Source organism: Sceloporus occidentalis, unplaced genomic scaffold (assembly GCF_023333645.1).
Source record: "Sceloporus occidentalis isolate IW3139 unplaced genomic scaffold, rSceOcc1.0.p SCAF_3, whole genome shotgun sequence".
Taxonomy (NCBI): Eukaryota; Metazoa; Chordata; class Lepidosauria; order Squamata; family Phrynosomatidae; genus Sceloporus; species Sceloporus occidentalis.
In genome coordinates, this window is record NW_028316983.1 from 43,936,880 (window position 1) to 43,950,392 (window position 13,513).

Below are 13,513 nucleotides of genomic sequence, written 5' to 3' on the forward strand. Positions count from 1 at the left end.
TGATATATGACTTGGGAGCATTGTTTTGCAGTGTTTCCATTTATTCTTGGCTGAACGCTCCCAGAGAGTGATGTTGGGGCTCTGTTGTTCAGCCTTTTGGTCATTAGCATGTGGGGTCCCATACTGTCCATTGTGTTTTTTAACATCTACATGAAACCACTAGGAGAGGTCATCCACAGCTTTGTGGTTGAGTATCATCAGTATGCTGATGCTATCCAGCTGTAGCTCTCCTTTATAACTAGTGGCAATGAGGCTGTGGTAGTAATGGATCATAGCCTGGGTGCAGTAAAAGGTCTGGATATCAGTGAATAATGTGAGGATTATTCTAGACAAGATGGAAGTGCTTCTGATCTTTTGGAGGGAGTGCAACTCCATCCAGAACAAGCTGTGATCCCAATCATAGATTAGTATGATTGGGATCACAGCCTGTTCTGGATGGAGTTGCACTCCCTCCAAAAGATCAGAATTTATAGCTTGCAGGATGCTCTTGAACCCAGTGCTGCTCCTGGAAAGCCAGGTTGCTGCAGTGGAAATGGGTGCCTTTTTTCTGTTTTGGGTGGTGTGCCAACTGTGTCTTTCTTTGGGAAAGCAGATCTGGCCATAGTGGTTCATGTCTTAGACTGTTGTAATGTAGTCTATGTGGGTTTGCCCTTCACAAGTGTTTGGGAGCTGCAATTAATGCAAAGTGCAGCAGCCAGATTGGTGTCAGGTATGCATTTTAGAGACCCTATAACTCTGTTCCTGCAAGAACTGCACTGGCTTCCAATTTACTCCTGAGCAAAATTCAAGGAGCTACAAAGCCCTAAATGACTTGGGCCCAAAATATATGAAAAACCACCTCCTGCCATATGAATCGGCCAGAAATTTGAAACCTTCAAAGGAGGCCATGTTACGTGTCTCAACATGTTATGAAGTTAGGTTGATCGGCATATGTAACAGGGCTGTTTCTGAAGCAACTCTTTGACTGTGGAACTCCCTACCCAAGGAGGTTATGCTGGCTCCATTTCTTTTAAGCTTCTGGCAGGCAGCCAAAACAATGCTGTTCCTCAAGGAATTTAATATTTTAAATTACTGTTTTAACTGGATTCTGTGATTGTTTTTAGACTGATTTAGGAGTTTTTAAATAGTGTTTTAATTAGTTTTTATTTGTTCATCATCATGGGGGCTTCAGGGGCTCTTGGGAACCCTTGTGGGCTGGGAGGTGATACATAAATATTTCAAATAAATAAATACCTAAGATGGACAGGATTACAGTTCTATGAAGCATTTGTGAGAACTTACTTTTCATAGGCTATACTTTTTTATTTCTTTAAAGAACATAATATGCCAATGTTCAGTTTGTAAAACCTTTAACAAATGAAAAATAATCACAAAGTTGCACTGCAGTTTATATAATGAAAACAGTTTAAATAATTTAACAATTTAAAACAGTTTAAATAGTTGAAAACAATTTAAACAGTTGAAATTGACATGTAGTTTCCATAGTGTTAAATATATGTGCCACCACAGAAATGAGTCTCCTCTTTGACTCACACTTGAATATGTGCATTAGACAACATGGCTGTGGTACATGTTGGAGCTGTGTTTAACAGTCCCATCTCCATATATTAATTACCAACTTTCTGCATTTGTTCTGCAGTGTGAGGAAAAGGCACGTCACCTCCAGGAGCTTCTAGAACTGGCTGAGCAGAAATTGCAACAGACAATGAGGAAAGCTGAGACTTTGCCTGAGGTGGAGGCTGAATTGGCCCAAAGGATAGCTGCACTCACCAAGGCAAGTACAGCAGGAATTGGTACCCAAGTCCAGAATGCTTTTAGAGTTTAGCTTCTGTCCAGGTTTTACAACTTTCTTGGGATTGGAGAGAGTGTTAGAAGACATAGAGCTGTTAGTTATGTTTGATATGACTTTTACCTCTCTCTGTTGCATCCATTGGGTGGTTGACATGAGTTATCTTTTCGGATGATGGCTTCTGATAAGAAGATTTTTAATATTGTAATAGCTGATCATGCTGGGTTTTCTGTTTTGTGACCACAGATTATGAGGTTAAAATTTATTCCTCAAGGATAAAATAAAACAAACTGCTGTCAAAATGCACAGAATTGCTTGAGGTTAGGTGAGTTTGAGATTGAGAACCATTTATTGTGGCTGTGCCATCATAGTCAGCTATTTTCATGAGGACATGTCTTAAGATAAGAATTGTAGCATGGATTCAAACATACACAGTTTGAAAATGTTCAAAAAAAGTATAAATTTCAAATATCAAACCTTGATTTTCCATTTTTTTAATAGGGGACACCATTTTGCTGTGTCATTATATTTAATGGGACTTGAGCATACACAGATTTCGTTATATATGGGGGATCTTAGAACCAAACCCCAGCTTATAACAAGGGTCCACTGTACAATCTTGTGAGATTTATGCAAACCTTGTTAATTTGATAAATACAAACAGAACTGATATGAGTAAGGAAGATGCTAAAACAGCGTATAGCAAAATGTAGGCTTGTTCTGAAGCAGCAGGGGCACTGACAAACTGAGCTGCATGCCCAAAAGGGTTGTGGCCACATATCCAAAGTTTGGACCATGAGATAAAAGAGGAACTTGAATAAAAGGGGTGGTGCCTAAGTGAGTAGGGCTCAGAGTAAAATACCAGAAATATTGCTATGTATATTTAACATGTTTTAAATAACTAAAAATTACTATTTCTCTAACCCACTTTAGTTATTTATTTACTTTATAATTTGTGTACTGTACTTCAAAATTTATAATTTCTGTATATAATTAGTGTTTTGTCCCAAGAGCGATACTATGGACTTTGGGTGTAGCAAGACTTCTGGCTCTTAGGAACACAGCCTGAACAAAAGACTAAACACAAAAACATGAAATGATCTCCTTTTTCTCAATAGTCCTTCTTAAATACCTTGCTCTTTCTTCTTGGTGGGTTTTATCTTTCTTCTTCTGTGGACTTATCTTTGTCAAAGGAAAATACTCTCTCCAGGTCTGACTTGGCTGAAATCTTACTACACAACCAGTGTTGCCAACAAGCCTCGGAGATAATTCCCGGAAATGTTTGTCCAAAACCCGCTGAATCCCCCCAGATCACATGGAATATTCAGTCACAATTCCCGGAAAATTCCCATAATGTTAAAATGGCAAATGTTTTGCAAATAAACGTAAACATAATTGAATAAAAATAATTGTAACTTATTTCAACCCTGAAAATCACCATTGAACCAAACAAAGAATCTTTCAGTCCTTTTAAGATATTTATTTTGACATGAAGGGGGTTCAGAAAGCTTTGTGCCAAATAGAAAAGTGTTAGGCTGCAACCGCACTGCAGAAATAAATCCAGTTTGACACCCTTTTAATTGTCATGGCTCAGTGCTAGGGAATCCTGGGAATTCTAGTTTTCAGAGACATTTAACCTTCTCTCTCAGCAAACTCTGGTGTGACAACAAACTACAATTCCCAGGATTTCATAGCACTGGGCCATGGCAGTAAAAACGGTATGAAACTGGGTTGTCTCTGGAGTCTGGAGTGAAGATGCAGCCTGAGTTAGGTCCAAGACACACTGCAGAAATAATCCAGTTTGAGACTGCTTTAACTGCCCTGGCTCAGTGCTAGGGAACCCTGGGAAGTGTAGTTTTGTGAGAAAGAGCTCTGGTGCCACAATGAACTACAATTCCCATGCATCTGAGGAAGTACGCTTAAGTCTAGGAAAGCTCATGCTGCCAACTTTTCTTTCAGTGAGACTCAAAGGTGCTACAAGATCTCTCTGTCATCATCACCATTATTATCATTATTAAATCCAAATGCAGCTGAAGAACTGGACTTAAATTAGCAACACTGATATCCTGTAGACTCATTCTCTAGGGCTGTGATCTGGAAGCGTGGAGGCAATTCCCTTGTTCAACCAGGGAATCCTGGGAATTGTAGTTTGTTGTGACATGTTGAGACACTGCTTTTACCGGCAGCCAGGGCTCCATGCATGAAATTCTGGGCTTGGTGGTTTGTTGTGGCCAGAATCCCATCATCGCAGGGAGCCTTGCAGTTAGAAGCAGTGCCAAACTGGATTATTTCTGCAGTATGGATGGCAATGGAAAAGGGAACGAAAAGAGAGCCACAAAACAAAATTCTGGGAAGATAGGGCAGGGATGCCAACTTACCAGGTGCTCTGCCCATGCTCAGAGGCATATTTAACCACTAACACACACACACACACACACACACACACACACACTCTCTCTCTCTCTCTCAGGGACATCACATTCACATCACACAACCCAAATGGTCCTGACAGTACAACAACGACCCTGAGAGGTAGGCTTGGGGCACTCTGCCCAAGCTCAGGAATTCAGAAATTCAGATGTCACTCTCAGGCACACACAGAAGTCCACAACATCAAGCCATGATACCATGATCAAGTATTGCCTTTGTGTGCCTGAAAACTTATTTCTTACTTGGAAATCCAAGGCAATTGGGATTAAGCCAGCCAAGACCCCTCACTCCCTGCCTCTCTCCAGCACTGCAGCCACTGTGCTTTGCCCCTGGAGCAAAAGAGATTCCACCTCAACATTAGGAGGAACTTCCTGACAGTAAGGGCTGTTTGACAGTGGAACACAAACCCTCAGAGTGTGGTGGAGTCTCCTTCCTTGGAGGTCTTTAAACAGAGGCTGGATGGCCATCTGTCGGGGATGCTTTGATTGAGATTTCCTGCATGGCAGCGGTTTGGACTGGATGGCCCTTGTGGTCTCTTCCAACTCTGATTCTATTACTGTGGGCTGCCTGATGCTTACCTCTGCTGTATAGCAAGATTCAAATGTCCCATCCTGCACTCTTACCAGCCTCTAGTTTGGTGCAAAGTTATTTTAGATTTAAATTCAAACATCCTCTTGTGTATTCATTTATCATTACTCCAGCAACAGGTCTGAGAGCCTGTTTCCAGCATCTCACAGGTTATCAGTTTGTCATCTAAATAGGTATGCCACCCAATCTTTAATTAAAACAAATCCATCACAGTGACTTCTTACATCCCTGTATTGTAGGGACTTATGTCTGACTACTGTATACATAAGATTTTGTACAAAAACACATCTTTCTCCATCCCAAATTCCCAACACTTGTAAATATTGCTCACTACTTGGAGAATGTCTTCTCTGTAGGCAGAGGAAAGGCACGGCAGTATTGAAGAACGACTTCGGCAGCTGGAGACTCAATTGGAGGAAAAGAACCAAGAATTGTCACGGGTAGGTTGGTTTCCTTATGGTACACAATACCGGACTTCTTGTAATGTCTAACACTTCCCTTACAGCAAACCAGTTCAGGTCAGGATATTGTTGCAGAAAGTATACCTATGTCTCATTTTCAAGTGGTATCAGATACCATATTTTCAAGCATATAAGATGACTGGGCGTATAAAACGACTCCCAACTTTTCCAGTTAAAATATGGAGTTTGGTATATACACGCCGTATAAGACTACCCCTCTTCCAATGCACACCAAATAAAAATTAAAAAAACATTAGATTTGATTTCAATATGGTAATTTTACTTCAAATGCTTATGACATGCAGGTACGTAGCAGGAAAACATGTTGTCTACAAAGCCTGCTTAGATTGGTCAGCTCTCCTTGCCTGCCCAGCCCTGCCTGTCTCCAAGACTATCAGAGCGGTAGCGCAAACACAGCTCTTTTTTCCATACCCCAGGTGTCTCAGACACCTGCAGCTTGCTCCGCCCTTCACTTACACCTTCCCAGTGAGGCACCCCCTCACCTTGTCATCAGGACTGTGTTAAGTCACTTCTTTCCATGAATCCTAGTGAGTGGATTTTCTTCTACCGTACTTGTACAGTGGTTGCCGCATATGGTGGGGATGCAGCCGCAGTCGTTTGTGAGCTCCCCCACCATATGCGGCGACTGCAGATTCTCCAGTCCAGCTTGGAGGTTTCAGCACCTGCCCTATAAGACAACACCCAACGTATAAGACGACCCCTACCTTTTGAGAAGATTTTCCTGTGTTAAAAGTAGTCTTATACGCCAGAAAATACAGTAATGACTGTACTGTGAAGAGCAGCTTCTCAATTGATCTTGGCAAATTTTCAACCACATTATTGCAGCTTATTTTTTAAGGGATGGATTGTAATGTCATGTTTAAAACTGTACTATGCAGTTACACAGGAAAGTTTTTCATAGTTCAACTCTGTATATGGTATAGTTACATGGAGCCATTCAGATGGTTGCTGTATTTGTGAAGTGAATTGAACTAATAAGGTAAAAAAGAACACTCTGTAGTCCTTTTCATACTAGCAACTTGTTTCACTACAGAAGCTGGATTTGTACCATCAGTATGCTACTGGGATTGTAACACTATGTTTAGTGCTTCAGTTTGGGTCCCGTGATTGTAGCAGACACCCACACTATAGCTTTCAGTTTTAGAAGGCCACCCAGTAACTACATCAAACAGTTCCCTACACTCATGCTCATTTGGCTGTTTCTCAGGAGGCTGTTGCCACTTTTCCCCATTCTGCAAGTCCCACTTTTAGTACAGGTTTTTGCAACATTACTTCAGATAGTCCCGTGGTCTTTCTTGCTGCTGTACTTCTATAAAGACAATACACAATGCATTTAAAAAAAACAAAAAGAAAGATTCAGGGAGATCATGATATTCCCCAGGGAAAATGTCATCTGTGGTGTACTCTGACCTCCTTTCTACCTCCCTTGATGGAAATAAAGTAAAAATGGGGTAATCACATCTCCTGCACACTCCAAATACACACACTTGATCCCTGCATTGAGATACTTATGAAAGGGAAAGTAAGAAAACCCAGAACAATACTGTGAACTGGGCAAACAAATGGATTATTTTTGATGGCAAAAAGACTAGGATTGCTGCAGGAGGAAAATTAAATAGCAGGAAGCTCATGCAAAAAGGCTCCCTTCTTGCTGATGCTAACATACCATTCTGTTATAAAAAGCCTTGCATGAAAATAACCTATGACTCCACTCTTACCCTGTGGCCAACTCTGGCTTTGTTTACTAATCAGATAGTTTTCTGAGAAACCATTTTAGGTGCTCCTAATACTTATTCAGATAAAAATACTGGCAATAGTACAATAGTTGACAGTGAAAGATTTTGTTATTCTTATATTCTGGAATAAAATATAAAGTCAAATTGATTGTATAGATCATTTCTAATTTTTGATGTGATTAATATTCATACAGATTGGATTCTCTCAAGTGGTATAAATTGAAGAAGCAGAACAAATTACAGAAAGTGGGTCCTCTCTTAAATCATTCGATCAGAGCTGTGCTCTTGGAATGGTTTTAAAGACTTCTATACATGAAAATTGTTGTTGTTGTGTGTCTTCAGGTGGTTTCTGACTTATGGTGAACCTCTCATAGGGTTTTCTTGGTCAGATTTGTTCGGAGGAGATTTTGTAAAATGGAGGGTGGGTTATATATGGGTTATATAAAATGGAGTGTGATTTCTGGGATTCATTAATATTTAGTGTTATTTTCTGCAGTCTTTGGGAAAAGCAGTTTGGTTGGAATTACTTGGCTCATCTTGTCCTACAGGCTCGTCAGCGGGAGAAAATGAATGAGGAACATAACAAGCGGCTGTCTGATACTGTAGATAGACTTCTGAGTGAATCCAATGAACGGCTTCAGCTTCATCTGAAAGAACGGATGGCAGCCCTTGAAGAGAAGGTATTAGAACTGATCCTTTCACTATGTTGTATTCAAGAGGGAAAAGATAATGTTTTTGAAAATTGGAATTATTGGGGGAGGGGGTCTAAAAAATTCACCCTAAAACAGTTGAGGTTTCTGATTTATCAGATAATTCCTATTCTTGATCAATTAACTCTCAGTGCTAATATACAAACCAAGGATTCTTCTAAAAGTAATATCAGGAAATTGTTGTTGGTAGAGTATCATGGAGACCAGTTATGTAGAAAAGGGTCTCAGATTTGTTGCTTTGAATTTTCACTAGCCAGTTCAGTTCCCTTTTATTCTAAATCTTTTCACACAATCAGAGTGCAGTGACCTGTCAGCTATCTTGCACATCTTGAAAAATAATAACTGTTTTCAAATAGAGGAGCGGAAAGTCTAATTGGATCATAGCTGTAGGACTTTTGATTGTATTAAAGCAGCCCTTCTTCACTTCAGGATTTTTCCAGTAGTTGGGATGCTGTAATCTAAGAAGTGCTGCCAGTATATGATAAGAGATCTAGTTTACATGTAGAACATCTAGGTGGGCAACTCTTAGGGGCTGAAGCACCACAATGGCCGTCAGTGGGATCTTGGAGGGATGTATGTCCACCTACAGGCACTATGGTTGACATCCTCTAGTTGATTTCCATTTTACTACCTGTTTTTTTTAAAAGGCCTCTTCTGGGCCTAAATTTTTCCAGGGGTTTAAAAACATGGCAGAATTAGCCACCATGCTCTCTAAATGGTGGGTAGGTGACCATTTTTGACTCCAAAATGTATATGTTTTAATTCTCATATTGAGACATGATTCTGAGGGGGCTTGGCATCTAAAAGTAGCTTTGGGGGCTGCTGGACATGTACAGCAGTCCAAGCTTTTTCTTTCCATCATATACAGTTAATGCTCTTGAATGAAAACACCTGTTTTTTTATGCATCTTTATTAACTTCTAATTTTCTTGTTACCTGAGTTGTTTAGAAGCCTTCCCACATGAATAGCTAAAGTTTTACTTGATTATGAAATAATTGGGAGCTAGGATGATAGTGAGGACTACTTGATTAAAATCTGCTGATCAGAGCATCCAAAGCATATCTCATGCCCTGTCTTGCCTATGTTCAACTCATTGTAAATTGCCAGCCCTGCTATGTTAACAGTATGCCTGTGGATGTACTCACAGGAAGGCTTTATTCATACTGCTTTCTACCTACCATTTTCAGGAAGTGCATCTTCAGGAAACTCCTATGCAGGCATCAAGTAGTGCACATCGTGATAATCAGGCTTGGCTCACAGCCATGTATGCAAAATCTTTTCTAGCTAATGAAACTAGAATTTAGAGTGTCAGTGGGCCACTAGCTTTTGCATTGCTTCATTTATACTGACACTGAATAAGAGTTTTTCACATGCATTATGTCCAGGAAATGGATCCAGGTATTGCATGTATTATATCCAGGACAGGATTCAGTGCAATATGGGGGAGTAATATTCTGGGCTGAAAGCCTAATTGTTTCCCACTCTTCTTCAGAAAGAGTGCTTTCTGGATGAGTTTTGGCATTGATAAGTATGTGACCTTTGTGGCCACTTCAAACTATTTTCATTTGATAATACTAATTTAAAATATTATAAAGCTGAAAGTATTTCACTTACACTGTGTAAGTAATTTACTTGTAAACCTGTACACAGCTTTCTTTGAGATTGCTCAAAGTACTGCATACAGCAACATTTTACGACATTTCTAGCTTGGCCCTCAGAAGATGTTTCCTGCAAGACAGACTTTTTAAATATAGTGTCACTGCACCATATGTGAGCTCACCATACTCAGACTAAAGGTCATGCGGACAGTGAGCCCATTTTTGATCAATGGTGCACGCACAGCACAACGCACAGGAGCACGCCACCATTCAAAACAACGGTACTTGAGTTCCCACAGCATTTCTCTTACACGGTGGAGCAGGGGGTCCACTGTATTCATCTTTCACTTGGTGTTCAGTGGTTATTTACTCTGGTATCCTCATCACAGGCTCCTGTGAACTATTGTTCAAAGAGTCCTTGCATAATAGGTTGGATATTGTATGTAGAGAGTTTTGAATCTTGAAAACCCTGTCAAGTTTTTCCATAAGGCCACTTGAGCACTTTTATCAGGTTCTTTCCATAATTACTTACCTTTGCTTTTTAAGAACACATTGTTGCAAGAACTGGAAAATACTCAAAAGCAAATTGAGGAGCACCAGCATGACAAGGTAAATGCCACTTTGGGGCATTGTGCAAGGAGTGGCAGGCATGTTGCTTAAGTCCATTTTTACTGCTTGAAATAGCATGTTTGAAAGGTGTCAAGTGATTGTGTTGTGATGGTTAATAGGTACAGCAGTGACTGTTTAAGGGCTTTATCATATATATTCATTATTACACAATTTACTACCAGAACTTTATGCTTCCCTGTTGGTGCCTCTATTGACAGAGAACTAATTCCAAATTCCACTCTTTTTTTGTGAGCAGGATGTCCTCACAGAAGACTACAGTAGCTCTGTTTTGTCTAGTTGAAAGAACATTACATAAAAAGTAGAAAGGAGAAAGTTAAACTGTGAATGACATATCTCAAGTCACTGAGACACATTGATATGTTTATGTCTGTGTAATGACCAATATTTGCCAAGTGGTGGTAGTAGTGATTTAACTTTCTCCATGTTTCTGCTGACTGACTTCTCAACTGGAGAATTCAATATATCAGATTGCATTATCAACCCTCCATGTAATCGTGGATCTCCAGTGTGGAATGTCAGCTGTTAATTAACAGTGAAAAGAAAGAGAGAAAGAAACAAACAATAATAACTAGGACACTTTCCAGATTATAATATTGACACAATGGATACTTGTATGTGAAGGGACCTTGTAGCACCTTTGAGACTAACTGAAAGAAAGAAGTTGGTAGCATGTGCTTTTATAGACTTCAGTCTACTTCCTCAAATGCTTGTTTTCATTTTCCCTTTAAGGTTACACTTCTGTTTGAGAAATGTCTCCTGAGATTTCAAACTTCACTATGTTTTGGTGCTGGGAGAATAGATGTCTATTTAGTCCGTGACTATTTCATATGCAACTGGCATGTGGTGGTGTGGCTGTCACAGTCACCAACCGAATTGCAAGCCAGTGGAGATCTGTTTGCCTGCATAGCTGATCTCTGACTAATTTGTCTTTAATGGACAGTATTAAATCCCGAAGACTGCTATCTCAGTTTAATTTTTTTCTCACAATTCACTTTTCTCCTCCTCCTCCTCCTCCTCCTCCTCCTCCTCCTCCTCGAGCCATTTCCCCCAATGTCTGGGTGAGGAGTACTCATGCAGGAATATTTTAAAAAAATAAAATAAGGGTCTGCATTTAAGTTGTTCCTCTGAACTTTCCTTATGTTTTCCCTCTAGGGCCCCCTCCAAACAAACAAACAAACAAACAAAACTGAGCTCAAGAATGTAAAACAACATAGTGAGGTGCAATAAACTGCAGTATCACATTATAAACAAGATTTCTACTCCACCTTATCTTTAACGTGAAGTCAAATATCTGCTCTGTGTACTATTGGAAAGAAAAATTATAATGGAGGATTGTGTTAAGTGATAAAATGGAAAAGCCCAGCCTTGGTGGTTAATTCTGGCTGTGGTTCTGAGTTACTTACTGAGCGATCCTTTGCTAGCATGATCAGAAACATTTTCCAGATAACACCAGGAATACATTTAGTGTCCAAGTGGCATCTACTGTGTTTATCGAACAGTCTGGAATCAGAAAGTGGCAACCTTCCCACCTTATCTCTATCTTTTTGCTTTATGTCCCTTTCTTTCCCTTGCTTTGCCTCCAGCATGATTAACTTTACCTTAAATTGCATGAAGTGGTTGTGCAGATGTGCTAATTGAATTCAGCATAATTGGCAATAACTACCTGTAGAGAAACAATTTCTTGTTTTGTTCTAAACAGAGGAGGCTGTCAGATGAGATTGACAAACTGAGATTAGAAATTGGCCAGTTAAAGACCAGAAGTGGATCTTTCCTTGATAGTGTACATACAAGGTGAGGACACTGTTTCTTTTTTGTAGCATGGTATAATGTTCAAAGGATTCAAGAATTTATCTGTCAGAATTATTACACTGATGTATGTATGTACATACACATGCATCTGAAACACTGGCTCTGATTGTGTTAAAATTTTTGTAAATTTCTTATTGATAAAGTGTTTCTCACACCTTTGAGTTCTGCACATTGAGCCACCTGTGTTTGGAGCCCACCAGTGTTAAATTCAACTTAAATAAATGTTTTGGCCAATACAATATTGCTTTAATTAAAAACATTTTATGCCAGGTAAAGTGCACATCTTTAGTTTATTGAATGGTTGCATCATACAATCTATTTTGTGGTGATGTATTGTTTCAGTTGATTTGTTGATAAGTGTTAGCTGTGCAGATTTAAAAAAACTGAGGCAGGAACACCTAAATAAGTACCCATAAGAAAATGTGTACATGTTTTTCCTTCTCTCAGTGATATCTTTAGTGTGGAAAGAAACTGCTTCCTTTTTCTTAGCCTCCCGGTTCCAGCCTGTTTAAAAATAAGTGGGAGATCAAGCACCCTTTTCTCTTATATTCAACTGGTAAAAAAGAGTAGTTCTGTAGTGGAACGTATTTTTTGCAGGTTCAAAAATAAATAAATCTCTTTTCAATCCCTGACATATTAGATGAGGCTGGGAAAGTTTCCTGCCTGAAATTATAGAAAAAGAGAAACATTGGCATGCTGTGTATGCAGTACCATGTTGGACAACATCTAGGGTGTGGTGGTAGAGGGTTTGCCACTGCTTGTGCTAGCTAAGAAAAGTGAGAAGTTGTATCATCCAGCATGGGAAAGTGCCAGGTTTTCGAAATGGGGAGGGGGGGTGATCAGAAATGTATCTTTGGATAGAATGAGGAGCTCCAAAAACTGTCATGCTCAGTGGGAACAGAGTGCTGGCTAATAGGGGTTGAGTGGGTGGTGGAGGCTGGAGGTGAGGTGGAACAGCCAGCTTGAATCCCATTTTGAGAGAAAGGTGGGATATAAAATCCAGTCAATCAATAGGATGAGGTATCCTGGAAAAAGGTTTGTTCAGCTGACTAGAATCTAAACTGGAATAATCTAGACAGCCACATCTACAAATATCAGGAAGCCTTTCCATGTTTTCCTTTGAATTTTTAAACTGTCCTAATGCAGTTCAAGTGAGAATAAAATCTGGTTGCTTGCCAGCATTTTGTGATCCAAGAGAGAGCACACCTGTGTTACATGCCAGCAAAAAAGATCAGGTAGCATAACACCTACTGCTGTCTAACTATTAATTTCCTAACTTTGTTGTTATTGCTGAAACCTCACTGGTAGGTTGGAGGGCTGATGTCTTATGAGCTTCAAAACAGCAACATATGAAATGTGTAAAATAACTGTCACTTAAGTGTATAAAACAGGGTTAAATTCACAGCTAGATTGTGACAGATTATGATCATACTTGAGTACAGACTTGATATCTAATTGTCTGATTTGTCCAAAGCTGTTATATGTTGATTTAGTTAGTACATTGTTATCTTAAGAGTTTATACATGTCTTTATTTTTACAACACAGAGAGACACTTTCCTCTTGATTGCAACCTTTATACCATTAGTGCAGCTTTGAGGCCCTGGAGGCTATTTTTCAAGTTTACCAAGGGTTGATCACCCAAAGGAATGGGACTTGACTGGAGATGAGGGGCATGAAGAAAGGGGATATTTATGTGGCCTATGCTTAGAATATAAATAAAGAAAAAAATAGCTGAAAATG

The 13,513-nt window shown here is 39.6% G+C and overlaps 1 protein-coding gene across 13 annotated transcripts in view; it reads left to right on the forward strand.

Annotated features, from left to right (window-relative positions):
- PPFIA4 (PPFI scaffold protein A4) overlaps positions 1 to 13,513 on the forward strand; it is a 186,797-nt gene that overhangs the window by 107,453 nt on the left and 65,831 nt on the right. For 11 of the 13 annotated variants that reach the window (XR_016280398.1, XM_089514242.1, XM_089514244.1 and 8 more), the window contains 5 exons: positions 1,640 to 1,778; positions 5,168 to 5,247; positions 7,574 to 7,705; positions 9,880 to 9,942; positions 11,663 to 11,754. Coding sequence is in view for 12 of the 13 variants with exons in the window: in XM_089514242.1 (XP_089370368.1) it covers positions 1,640 to 1,778; positions 5,168 to 5,247; positions 7,574 to 7,705; positions 9,880 to 9,942; positions 11,663 to 11,754 (506 nt within the window). In the remaining variant the exon portion in view is untranslated. The remainder of the gene's footprint in view (positions 1 to 1,639; positions 1,779 to 5,167; positions 5,248 to 7,573; positions 7,706 to 9,879; positions 9,943 to 11,662; positions 11,755 to 13,513) is intronic. The other 2 variants (XM_089514246.1, XM_089514251.1) reach the window with 1 other exon arrangement.